The 14,359-nt window shown below is 38.0% G+C and overlaps 1 protein-coding gene across 9 annotated transcripts in view; it reads right to left on the bottom strand.

Moving 5' to 3' along the window:
• Nucleotides 1-14,359, bottom strand: part of Arhgef9 (Cdc42 guanine nucleotide exchange factor 9) — a 307,395-nt gene that overhangs the window by 47,939 nt on the left and 245,097 nt on the right. For all 9 annotated transcript variants that reach the window (XM_026778204.1, XM_005371537.3, XM_005371536.3 and 6 more), the window contains one exon: nucleotides 8,420-8,599. In XM_026778204.1, coding sequence (XP_026634005.1) covers nucleotides 8,420-8,599 — 180 coding nt within the window. The remainder of the gene's footprint in view (nucleotides 1-8,419; nucleotides 8,600-14,359) is intronic.

Here is a 14,359-nt window from a genome sequence, read left to right as displayed (position 1 = left end):
AAATATATTTTAAATAATAGCTATCTGACCATTACTGTATGTTCAGAGTGGTACAAAAAGAGGACATTACATTTCTGAATATATGTACATTGTCTTAGTTATGGTTTCTATTGGTGTGATAAACAGCATGACCAAAAGCAACTTGGAGAGAAAAGGGTTTACTTCCTCTTACAACATTCTTCCAATACTGAGTCGCGGAAGGAACTCAAGGTGGAACCTGGAGGCAAGAGCTGAAGCAGAAAGCACAGAGCAAAGCTGATAACAAAGGTGGCTGGACCAGTTTTCAATCCCACCCACAATGATGGAGGGTTCTCTTTTCCCCACATCTCCTCCAGCATTTAGTGTCAGGTGTTTTGCTGATCTTCGTCATTCTGACTGGGGTAAGATAAAAATCTCAGAGTTGTTTTGAGTTACATTTCCCTAACTGCTAGGGGAAATGAACACTTTTGAGATATCTATTAGACATTTTATTTCTTCTTTTGAGAATTCTCTGTTCAGGTCCCAGGCTCATTTACGGAACAAGTCATATTTTGTTTTTGTTTTTGTGTTTTGTTTTGATTTTTTAATTTTGAGTTCTTTATGTGTTGTGAACATTAATCCTCTGTCTGCTGTATAACTGACAAACTATTAATACACACACGTGTGTACATAAATATACATAAGTAGTTTAAAGGAAATCTTTAAGGAAACTTCTATTTGCAACAGATGGAGACCATGACAGAAATGTAGAGTTGTGGAGTCCATTCTCAAGACACCTATCTACAACACAACTCCCGTGCTTGAAGCTCAGGGGTCATTGCAGAACCAGGGGCAAAAGGACTGTAAAAGCCAGAGGATCAGGGAGTTTGCTGTAAGATTTTGTCTCCTAGGAATGTCAGAAGACACACCCATAACGTCTCAGCAACATGTCAGCATAAATAAGAGCAGAATATGGACAACAATAACAAAGCTAATGTAGAAAGCTCATGAAGTCTCAATCTTAAACAAAGAATCATGGGAAGCTAAGGAATTCTAAGAGCTAGAGAAATAATTTTTCCCAGGTAAAACCATACCAATTGGTTATTTAGTATCAAATGGCTAGTCCTGAAAACATACATATAAGAAACATTATACAGACTAACAGGTTATATTAATGTACATATATATATATATACATACATATATATCACAATTAATGAAAAAGAGGCCATAGATTTGAAGGAGAGTAAAAAGAGTTACATGGGAGGGGTTGGAAGGAGGAAAAAAAGGGTAAAGTAATTATAATATAAATAAATCAGGTAATTATATTATAAACTCAAAAATTAAAAATAAATGCTACCAGCTATTTTAACAACCTGAGTCAAATAATGCAACAGCTATTATTTCTGATGTGTGCATGCATGTAAAACCAGTCATAGGAGAAGTCAGAACCTATACTAATGTGTTCTTCTATTTGAAGGATTATTTCTCTAACCACCTGGGGTCCCAATAGGCACTGTTTAACTATTCAAGGTGTATTAGAGCCTTGAGATTCTGACATGAAGAATTGGGAATTAATTAGAATCCACCTCCTCTGTGCTTGTACCCACAATAATAACAGCATGGATATGTCCCAATTGTGTCAGCACCTCCTAGAAGAATACAATGCTTTTGATCAGACTGGTTTCCCTTTTGTTACTGAAAAACAATCTTTGACACAATTTGAGACTTCAATCTTTTTAACCTGTGAAAATATTCCTTTTCTTTCTACTGAGAAAAAAAAACTGTTATGTTCTTTCTTTTTCTATCATCCTTAAAGTCTGGTGTCAAGAATGGCAGCATGCTGCCTCTGGACTAAGCAAGTGGATCAATTCTGAACATATAAGAAAGGGGTGATGCAGGGTGCCAGGGAATTTCTGGTGAAGGTATGTATTGTTTGACAGGTGCATGACCATGTCAAGGACCCCAAGGCCTCATACCCATGGGAGTGACAAAGCCTTCCCCAGGTAATGACAAGGCCTTCCTCTGGTCCAAGTGTGAATGTTAACAGTGTGTGCAGAAAATGCCCCCTGTAGTTTTCTCTTCCTGGATATTTACAGCCTGAAGATAGCTCTCCTATAGAGACTGCTCCTACTGAGATTAGCTAAACCTGTCTTTTTTTCAGCTGTATACCTAAGCTCTGCCTCCTTGTCCAGCTTTATGTAATAACCTCTCCTCCCTGTTCAACCATATAAAACAAGCTGAGCTTCAGGGCACTGTGGTTTCTCCATAAGAGAGCCCAGACAACCTTATCCCAGCTTTTCTGTGTCTCTGTATCTGTGTCTGTCTTTTTCTTCATTCCCTTGCCACTCTAGTTAGCTCATTATCTGGATTTGTGCAGATTGCCACATCTATAGCATGGACTACCCTAGGTGTCCGTCAGAACAATGAATAAAAATATAGATGTGAGTATATAACTTGGGGTAACTTCAGACATTAGGAAAGTAAAAACGGGCCATGGGAGGTGGATCAGGGAACACTAATCAGGAGAGCAATAGAACACAGTTGCTATAAAGAAGGAAAGGGGCAAAGTGGCTAGGGAAAACGTACCTAGGGTGAGAGGAAACCCTCACAGAGGGAGAGAGAAAGAAGCATCATAAATAACACTAAGTATATGTGAAAAAGCCAAGGGGCATTATGTTATTTTATAGCTACTCAAAATTTCATGTGATATATACATAAGTTTATGTGTGTATACATATGCTATATATAATGCATCTACAAATATTTTAATTAAAGATGCCAGTTGAAGTGACAATTCTTTCTCCTCAAATACATACCTATCTAACACCCCCCCACAGTGCTAGGCATGGGAAACGTCCTATTGAGATGCAGATTAGGGAGTCAGAGACTCCTAAAATAATATAGGTTACTGTCATTGTCCTTGGTGTCTTTCACACACACAAAAAAAGTAAGACCCTACTGCAGAAAATACCACAAACTCTGGACACAGGATTTGGAGGAAGGGATCTGGATCTGACATAGAATCATCATCACTGAGGACTAGCACTCATAGTTTTGGAAGGATCCATGCAAGCCACCAGTAGAGACCAATTATCCTATCAGCTGTAATCCCAACAATCCACAACAATAAATAGCACAGCAATATATCCCCAAAGGTGCGATAGTGGCACTTATATCCGGAGACAACTAATAGTCACCTAATTGAACATAAAGTCTACTCAGTAGAAAGGAATTAATTCTTGGCACTATAAATGTACCCAAGTATCTTTGCTGGTGAGGCCAAGAAACCTAGATGACGACATACTATTGTAATATTTTTAAAATTAGTATACTCTCTAACAGCACTCTAAATCCTTACACTTATATACACCTATAACATAGCTCTTACACTTTATTAGAACCTACATTCTGTAGTAAATAGAGATAATTGCAGAAAGCTATAACTGGAAAAGATTCAGAGATAGATGACCATGGGGAGCTATGGTGTTTGTACACCTGGTACCCAGTTGGTGGAACTGTTTGGGATAGATTGGGAGGTGTAACCTTGTTGGAGGAGTTGTGTCACTGGGGACAGGCTTTGAGGTTTCAAAAGACTCACAACATCCCTACCCTGTGTGCGTGTTGTCCTACCTGCAGGTCAAGAAGTAAGCTCTTATCCACTCTGCCATTATGCACTCTAACCTTATACAACCATAAGCCCAAATGAAACACGTTCTTTCATCAGTTGCCTTGGTCATAGTGTTTTATCTCAGCCTAGAAAATTAAGTAGGACAGGTGTCCATTCCCAGTTAATGTATTCACAGCGCAGCTCCTCCATTTAAAGTTCAAGAAACACCATGGGGGGGGGGCAAAAGACTGTAAGATCGAGGGAACTAGAATATCTGCTGCCATAGTCTCTTCCAAAAAAGAAAAAGAAGAAAGTAAAAAGAAGGAAGGAAGGAAGGGAGGGAGGGAGGGATATGACGTGGGGAGTGTGTGGGGAAAAGGAGGGATAGATCTGTGAGAAGCTAGGGAGAAAAGTTGTAGATGAATATGATCAAGATACAGTGCATGAAATTCTCTAAGAATTAATAAAAGCATTGTATTGCTAAAATATAAACAAAAAGAATGTATCACAATATACATAATAAAATGTCTTCAGTCATAAAGAATAAAATTATGTCATTTTCGGGAAAATTGATGCAAATGGTTCTAGAAAGTAAGTATTGCATGTTTTTCGTTATTTTTGTTCCTAGATTTTATAGAGATTACTAAAGTCAGGTGTGTGTGTGTGTGTGTGTGTGTGTGTGTGTGTGTGTGTGTGATATAAAAGCAAAAGGGAAGCTGTCTAGGGAAATAAGAAGACTGATGGGAGGAAGATGGTTGAGAAAGAAAAAGATGGAGAATATGGGGGATATGGTCAACCTATATCACGTACTTTTATAAAAATATTCTTCAGTAATATAGCACCATGTAAATGATTATACAAAATGAAAATACTTCAAGTTTTATAACAGAAAATAAAAAAAACAGACTTCTCAGCAGGTACATAGTAGACAGGAGATGATGAGATGATAAATTTTGGAAGTAGATAACTTACTTTCATCTCATTGTCACAGCTGGAATTCATTTGCCTCAGATAAAGGGTCCTTTGAGGCTTACACTCATAACTTATTTGAATGAGACTTACTGTTGAGTTTTGGAGTTGGTGCTGTAATTAGCTAAAACCTAGAAATTACTGGTACAATAAACGGATTTTGCACATAAATAATGGTTTTAGGAGGCCAAGGGAAGGATACTATAATTTGCATGCACACTCTAAATTTTATGTTGAAATTTAATTGGCATTGCAATAGTATTAAGAAGGTCGTTGAATTGTATAGTCTTTGGGTCTGGTTAATTATAGTGTGCGATTTTTTTAATGGCTACATTTTAAATAACAAATTTTAAAATAAAAATAAATCTTCAAAATAAAGAAGAGGGAAATTTACGGTCTGCCATCTCCCCTCATTACCCCCCAAAATGTTAATAGAGCAAAGGTGGGTTGGTTATGTAGCTATAAGCTCTACATCCAATGGTTAGTTTGACTCATTCTTTTCTGTCTTGTATGTGCTCCTATGTCCTTGCCATACTATGATACAGCAAGAAGATCCCTGCCATACTTTGTGGTAGGACTATGCTTTGGGACTTCCTAGCTTCCATACCTCTAAGAAACAGATTTCTTCACTTTAGAAGTTATCATGCTATAGCCATATAAAATGGACTAAGATACTAAGTAGTATGCTGTTGAATAACCAGTTGGTAAAAAAAGAAATGAAAAAGTAACTTAGAGAATAATGCCTCAGGAAAAATAAAAATACAAACACAACATCAAAGAAAAACATTTTTGTTCATACAAAATGTAGAATATCATTCTCACAAAAAGTAACACAATTATAAAATCCCTATTGAAACATGATAGATTGTGAATAGGCAACCAAAACAATACTGAGAAGGAAAAACCAGAGAGAAGCGTATAGGAGCCATAGGGGTGACAATGAGAAAGAGTAACAAATTAGAACGAAGTATAATAACACATAGATAGGTACGAAAATACCATAATGAAATTCATTGCTTTGTATGTTAACCCAAAACATTAATTTAAAAATTCTTTAAAAATTCTTCAAAACCATAATGAGATATCACTTTCTACTTAATGAAATTGATGATCATTTTAAATTAATAATATCAAATGTTAATCATTATATAGGACACCTGAAACAAAATATCAGTAGTGAAAATGTAAAATAGCATAACACTGGAAATGTTTTAGACTTATAAAACTATGGAAATTACATGCAACCTAGCTATTCTAATTCTAGTTATTTTTCAAAGACAAAATAAAAATTTATGTTTTCACCAAACCTTATGCTAGAATATCCACAGGAACTTTATTTGTAAGTACTTATAACTGGGAGCAACCAAGATATTCACTAACTGGTGAATAGGTAAAAAAGATCAACTGCTGGTAGAATTATCACATCATGAATGGCATTGTGTTAAGTGAAAAAAGGGCATGTACAAAAGATCCTATCACTTTACTTCATTTATATGACATTCTAGAAGAAGCAGTAATGTGATAATGAAAAGCATATCAATGTTTGAAGGAACCTGGGGTTAAAACATAAAAGAAAGATAAGAACTTTTATGTAGAAATGAAAATATTCTAATTTATTTTTCAAAACAGGGTTTCTCTATGTACAGCCTTGGCTGTCCTGGAACTTACTTTGTAGAACAAGATGGCCTTGAACTCACAGAGATCTGCCTGCCTCTGCCTCCCAAGTCCTGGGATTAAAGGGATGCACCACTACTTCGTGATTAGAATGGTAGTTACATAACTACTTGCAATTACTAAAAAATTCATTGCCATATATAATTCATATTGGGGAATCTTATATGTAAGTTATACCCAATACATTCTAAACAATAAAATAAAGATAAGTACATTCTAGAACAATGTGACTTTGAAGGCAAAACAATATTTCAAATGAATAGTATATCATTATCAAATATTTATCCCAGTTTTATAACATTCATTTATCATATGAAAACTATTCAATTCAAATTAATAAAATATTAACATTAACATATTAAAGCATAAAAGAGTCTTCTTATCCCCTAGGGGACATAGGACAATGCAGGAAGACATGTACAGGTTGTTATAACCATTGGACAGGAAAACGATATTTGGCATCTAGCAGATAGAGCCAAAGAATGCTAATAACACACATGACAATGCAAAAGGAAACCTCTGGTTGAAGACATTGATCTGTGTTCTGCTTTCCTAACACAACTGATATCTATGTGTTGCTATAAAGGACATATATCTAGTCTGCTCTTACGTAATACCTAAGAACAAAATGTCCCATCTGATGTTTTTGTTGTTCTGACTTCACTCCAGCTCACACAGCACTGAACGCACTCAGCAATTTTGTGCCTGAGCATTCTGGATCTCTTATAGTGTCTCTCAGCTATAATTTTTGGAATGGAACTACTAGGTCATGCTCATGTGTAATATTTATAAAACTACTCAGGTACTATCTGAAATGGCTGAACTAGTCAATATAGTGTACAGAAAGAGTTACCGTATCAGGTCTCGGAGTCCTGTATGTAGAAAGGTCTCCTTGAAAACTTTGCCCTTCGCAAGCATCATAGAACTTGACTACCAACAAGGATCCTTACCGTGCCCTGGCCACAACAGCTCATTGTGCCAGACAGAAGAAGCAATGTGGTTTATATAAAATATTTGCTTTTCTTCCAAAAGTCTGAAATTTTAGCAATGCTATACAAAGGCTACCTGTATAATCAATCCCCCATGAAATCTTGGACACAGAATCTTTAGTGTCTTAGAGACATTTCATACAATTCTTAGAACCTTCAGCCAGGTGTTCTCTTTTTTCTTTTCTTGGTTGTTTTAGCTGTTTCATTATAACAAGGCATAGTCATGGACAAGCTATGTACTATGTTATTTCAGATTTCTTAGCAAATCACTGAATACAAGAGTTGCTTAGAAGACCCCTTTAGCACACATTCCCATAAACAAAACAAACACCCCCCCACCCCAGGAACTTATTCTGTATAGCCTGAATTTTGATACACATGTATATATTATCTCTTGAAAAAAAATACTTTATAGGGCTGAAAAGATGGCTCAGCAATATAGAGCACTAGCTGGTCTTCCAGAAGACCAGGATTCAATTCCTAACACCCACAGGTTGGCTCACAATCATTAGTAGTAAAAGTCCTCTTTTGGCCAGCTTGGGTACTACATACACATATACATGGTGCAGATATACACATGCAGGTAAAATATCTATGTACATAAAATAATAAAATAAATTTAAAATATATTATCAAAAATTAAATTGTTTATGAAAAATACACAGAAGAGAGAAACACAAAGGTATCGCTGTAAATTTTTTTCACCTTCTATATGAAGATACAGAGCTAAAGTTACCCAGTAAGCTCAGGCACAGGTACCAAATTGTCACTAGTTTGCTTACTTTAAACCCATGTTCTCCTTTTGCTACACTTGCCACTTCTCATACTCTAGTTCTGACTTTTCATCACTTTTCAGGAACTACTTTCTATAGAACTAGGCCTTGTCTTATTTTTCAAATTATGCAGTGAATATATTGAATTCTGACCCAAATATTGGCTCTCAAAGAAGCTGAACCCAACAAGAAAAGAAAAGTCAGAAAAAAAATCCTCTTGATAACTTCCTAAAAGGTTGGGAGAGAAGAGAGTATAATAGCAAAGAAAAATAATCCTAAACAAGTTATAAACCTTCTAACCTTGTTAAAAATGAAGGGTCAAAATCAGTCATGTAACAACTCATCCCCCATTCCAGAGCACCACAACTGACTAGAACCAGAAATCTCACATACCCTTCTATTGTTTCCTAACATTGCTTTTAAAATCAACAAAATAAGATGCTTACGTGCTCAAGGAAGCAAGGTCCTATCTCGCTGAGATGGGGGTCATCATTGTTGTACTGCTTCTCCAGGTCTCTTACAAAGCCCATCTGAAATCTGTAGATGTCTTCAATGTTCCCAAAGATGACTTTCAGCTGCTCATCACTGAACATGTCCCTTCTCTTTCGGCACTGCTTCAGGTAGCCCTGCAGACAAAGGAAAAGCTCAGGGTGTGGATGTCCCCCCTACTGGTTTCTAAGCACATGGAGAATCATTTTCTTTCTTTCTTTTTTAAATATTTATTTATTATATATACAATATTCTGTCTGTGTGTATGCCTGCAGGCCAGAAGAGGGCACCAGACCCCATTACAGATGGTTGTGAGCCACCATGTGGTTGCTGGGAATTGAACTCAGGACCTTTGGAAGAGCAGGCAATGCTCTCAACCTCTGAGCCATCTCTCCAGCCCATGGAGAATCATTTTCATTCCAAGAAGTAGGCAGGTAATACTTATTTCCAATGTTCATACGGGGGAATGGAGCTCTAGTGAAGGGAGTTATTAAATTAGTAACTCTTCGACTATGATTACACTGGAATGCTTGTTTTCCCTCTGTTTGGATGAGGAAAAAAAAAAACAAAAGACCAAGGGCCATTTTCCAGAACCTAGATTGTACTTAGTATTAATTGTATTAAGAATATTAGGGGAAGAGAGAGATAAATTTCAGTGACAGAACATTTGCTGAGAAAACCCAAGACCTGAGTTCAATAAGTTTCTAATACCAAAAGGTATCTTATTTTTTGTTGATAGGGAATAAAATACCAAAGGTGTAAATCGCTTCAGCTAAAGCAAAAGTTACTAAAATAGCATGTATGGACAACAATCTAGTAACCAAGGTAGAAGCACAAAAATCTCAAATAAAGAAACAAGAATTGAAAAACTGAAACCATTATTTCCTTACTTTGAGGAAAAAGTCTATGTAGCCTGAACTTGCCTTGAACTCATCCCCCTTCTGCTTCAGATTCACAAGGTCTTACAGGATGTCGGTGATGAAAGGAGAATGGAAAAGAACTTATTGCCTGATAAGAAAGTCCTAACATAATGGTGACAAAAGCATTCGGCCTTGATAGCATACTCCCTGAGATGTCAATTCAGAAAATAGATAATAGCTATGTCCATTCTTCCCATTTGAAGAGTTTAAGGAAAGTTCCAAATATCTTATTATATCCAGAATGCAGCAAGAGTGATGGAGTTCAATACCAGTATGGAAAGGAATGTCTATAAAAGAGAAAGATAGGACTGGAGAGGTAAGTATCTGGTTCCCCGGCTAGAGCCTACTCCAGAAGTGCCCCACCCCTACCCACCAGAGCCCCAGAAATCTGAGGGTAGCCTCTCCATATCCCCAAACACTCCCACAGCATCTGAGACCACCAGAGTCTTGGTCCCACCCCAACCTGGAGAGGTGATTGTCTGGCACCCTGGCAGGAGGGCCCTAATCTCTAGACCCTAGCCCCTTGAAGAACATTCCTGCCCCACCCCCACCCAGGAAAACCAGAGACCTATGAGTAACCTCCCCACACCCCCAACCATCTCCCACAGCATCTGAGACCACCAGAGTCTTGATCCTGCTCTCACCTGGAGAGGTGTTTGGCTCCCTGATGGGAGGGCCCTCCTCTAGGCCTTAGCCCCTGGAGGAACATCCCTGCCCCACCCCCACGCAGCAAAGCCACAGAGATCTGGGAGCAGTCTCCCCACACCCCTAAGCACCCCTCACAACGTCTGAGATCACCAGAACCTTGCCCGCCTACACGTGGAGAGGGAGTGGAGTGTCTGGGCTCCCAGCTGGAGGGCCCTATCCACTAGGCCCTAGACCCCTGAGGCACACCCCATGCATCACTCCACTCAGCGAAGCCTCAGAGACCTGGCAGCAGCCTCCCATACCCCTAACCTCGCCCCAAGGCATCTGCAACCACCTGAGTCTAGGCCCCATCTACGCCTGGAGGAGCTTCCGAGTCATATCAGCATCCATCAGCGGCACAGACACGCATGCACCTGGAGGAAGAGCTACTACCTAAGCCACAAGTCCCACCTGCACCAATTGGAGGGAGAGGGATCTCCTGAAGCACAAGCCCCACTCGAGGAAGAGATGGGCAATGGCAGTGTAGGAATACATTCAACAGCCAGGAGGTGGTGGTGCACGCCCTTAATCCCAGCACTCAGGAGGCAGAGACAGGCAGATCTCTGTGAGTTCGAGGCAAGGCTGGTCTACAGCCAGGGCAGTTACACAGAGAAACTCTGACTTGAAAAAACAAAATAATCACAACAACATAAAGAACCAGAAACTAGTGGTTCTACATCAGTAAGACATGAACATCCCAACGCCGATAAAGCAGAATAAAACGAACTTAAAAATAACTTCATGAAGATGATAGAGGCCCTTAAAGAAGAAATGAAAAATTCCCTTAAAAAAGTAGAGGAAAACTGATGGATATCTTGAATATCACCATAGAACCTTCATCCGGCAATATATGGAGAAAGACAGAGACCCACATTGGAGCATTGGACTGAGCTCCCAAGGTCCAGTTGAAGAGCAGAAAGAGGGAAGAAAATGAGCAAGGAAGTCAGGACCACGAGGGGTTCTTCCACCCACTGAGACGGTGTAACTGATCTAAGGGGAGCTCACCAAGGCCAGCTGGACTGGGAATGAACGGAGCATGTGATCAAACCAGACTCTCTGAATGTGGCTGACAATTGGGGCTGACTGAGAAGCCATTGATAATGGCACTGGAATTTGTCTCTACTGCATGTACTGGCTTTCTGGGATCCTAGTCTGTTTGGATGCACACCTTCCTAGGCCTGGATGGAGTGGGGAGGGCCTTTGATTTCCCACACAGCAGGGTACCCTGCCCTCTCTTAGGACTGAAGGGGGAAGGGGAAGGGGAAGAAGGAAGGAAATGGGAGGAGGGGAGGAGGTGGAAATTTTGAAGGGTATAAAGCAAAAAAATAAATAAAATGTTTGAATTTAAAAAAAGAAAAATTTTAAGAAGTCAACAAATTGCTTGAAGCAAGCAAAGAAAGTCACACACAAAAAAAAACAGGTGAAGGAAATGGTTCAAGAGTTGAAATCTGAAATAGAGGCAATAAAGAAAACAAAAACTGAGGGAATTCTGGAAATGGAAAATCTAGATAAATGTGAGGCAAGCATAGCCAATAGAATACAAGAGATGGAAAAGAGAGTCTCAGGTGCTGAAGATACGAAATAGATTCGTCAGTCAAAGAAAATGTTAAATCCAACAAACTCTTAACACAAAAGATCCAGGAAATCTGGGACACCATGAAAAGACCAAACCTAAAAATAATAGGGATAGAAGAAGGAGAAGATGTCCAGCTCAAAGACACAGAAACTGTATTTAAACCATAGAAGAAAATTTCCCAACCTAAAGAAGAACATGCCTATGAAAGTACAAAAAGCTTACAGAACACCAAATAGACTGGACCAAAAAAAAAAAAGTCCCCTTGCCATATAATAATCAAAGCACTAAACATACAGAATAAAGAAAGAACAGTAAGAGATGCAAAGGAAAAAGGCCAAGTAACATATAAAGGTAAACCTATCAGAATTACATTTGGCTTCCCAATGGAATCTCTGAAAGCCAGGTCATAGATAGACATTCTGCAGACACTAAGGGGCTACAGACGCCAGCTCATACTACTATACCAAGCAAAACTTTCAATCACTATAAATGGAAAAAAAACAAGATATCCCATGACAAACCAGATTTAAACAATACCTATCCACAAATCCAACTCTACAGAAAGTACTAAAAGAAAAAACTCCAAACCAAGGAAGCTAGCTACACCAACAAAAACACAGGCAATAGATAATCCAACACCAGCAAAACCCAAAGAAGGAAAAAAAATTAACCACATACTCAGTAACAAAGCAAACCTCAACAGATACAAAAAAAAAAATGGAATAACCCCCTATATCTTATCAGATCACCATGGCTTAAAGTTAGAATTCAACAACAACACTAATTGCAGAAAGCCAACAAACTCATGGAAATTGAACAATCGAATCACCCCTGGGTCAAGAAAGAAATAAAGAAATTAAACACTTCCTAGAATTCAATGAAAATGAATATATAACATACCCAAACTTATTGGACACTTTGAAAGCAATGCTAAGAGGAAAGTTCATAGTACTAAGTGACTCCATAAAGAAATCTCACACTAGCAACTTACCAGCACACCTGAAAACTCTATAACAAAAAAAAAGCAAACTCATGCAGGAGGGGTAGATGACAGGAAATAATCAAATTGAGGGCTGAAATTAATAAAATAGAAACAAAGAAAGCAATACAAAGAATCAATGAGACAAAGAGCTGGTTCTTTGTAAAAAATCAACAAGATAGACAAACCTTGACCCAAATTAATCAAAAGGCAGAGAGATAATATGCAAATTATTAAAATCAGAAACAAAGAGGGGGCCATAATAATAGACACTGAGGAAATCCAGAGAATCATTAGGTCATACTTCAAAAACCTGTATTCTACAAAATTGGAAAATTTGAAGGAAATGGACAATTTTCTTGATAGGTGGCACATACCAAAATTAAATCAAGACTAGATAAACAATTTAAATAGATCTATAATTGCTAAGGAAATAGCAGCAATCATTAAAAGTCTCCCAGACAAAAAAAAAAAAGCCCATGGCCAAATGATTTCAGAGCAGAATTCTACCAGAATTTCAAAGGAGAGCTAATACCAATATTCCTCAAAATTGTTCCACTAAACAGAAACAGAGGGGACACTGCCAAACTCTTTTTACAAGGCGACAGTTACCCTGTACCCAAACCACAAAAAGATGCAACTAAGAAAGAGAATTACAGACCTATCTCCCTCATGAACTTTGATGCAAAAATGCTCAATAAAATACTGGCAAACCAAATCCAAGGTTACACACCAGAAAAATCATAGACCATGATCAAGTAGGCTTCATTCCAGAGATGCAGGGATGGTTCAACGTATGAAAATCCATCAATGTAATCCACCATATAAACAAAATGAAAGAAAAAACCACATGATCATCTGATTAGATACTGAAAAAGTCTTTGACAAAATACAACACCCCTTTGTGAGGGTGTCTTAGAGATTATGGATACAAGGAACATACTAAGCATCATAAAAATCAATATACAGCAAGCCAACAGACAACATCAAACTAGAGAGAAACTCAAAGCAATCCACTAAAATCAAGAACAAGACAAGGCTGTCCACTCTCTATATCTATTTAATATAGTACTTGAAGTTCTAGCTAGAGTAGTAAGACAATAAAAGAAAATCAAAGGGATACAAATGAAAAAGGAAGAAGTCAAATTTTCACTATTTGCAGATGATAGTTTACATAAGTGACCCCAAAAACTCGACCAGGGAACAAATACAGCTGATAAACACCTTCACTAATGTGGCAGGGATACAATATTAACTCAAAAAATCAGATGTTACATAGGCTAAGAAAGAAATCAGAGAAGCATTACCCTTTACAATAGCCACAAACAACATAAAATTTCTTGGAGTAACTCTAGCCAAACAAAGGAAAGACCTGTAAACAAGAACTTTAAATCTTTAGAGAAAGAAATTGAAGAAGATATCAGAAAATGGAAAAATCTCCCATGCTCTTGGATAGGTAGGATCATCATAATGAAAATGGCAATCTTTCCAAAATATACAGATTCAACAAAATTCCCATCAAATCCCAGCACAATTCTTCACAGACCTTAAAAAAACGGTACTCAACTTCATCTGGAAAAACAAAAGAACCAGGATAGCAAAACAATCCTATACAATAAAGAAACATGTAGAGAGAGCCCGCCCTTTGGGGGCGGGACGGCCTCGGGCAAATGTCTATAAATTGGGGTGCACAGACACTGGTAGCCCCTTCTTCCTGTCTCCTATTTCTGGGCAT

Source organism: Microtus ochrogaster, unplaced genomic scaffold, assembly GCF_000317375.1.
Source record: "Microtus ochrogaster isolate Prairie Vole_2 unplaced genomic scaffold, MicOch1.0 UNK112, whole genome shotgun sequence".
NCBI lineage: Eukaryota > Metazoa > Chordata > Mammalia > Rodentia > Cricetidae > Microtus > Microtus ochrogaster.
The sequence above is the reverse complement of the archived record's forward strand: the minus strand, read 5'-3'. Positions and strand labels throughout refer to the sequence as shown.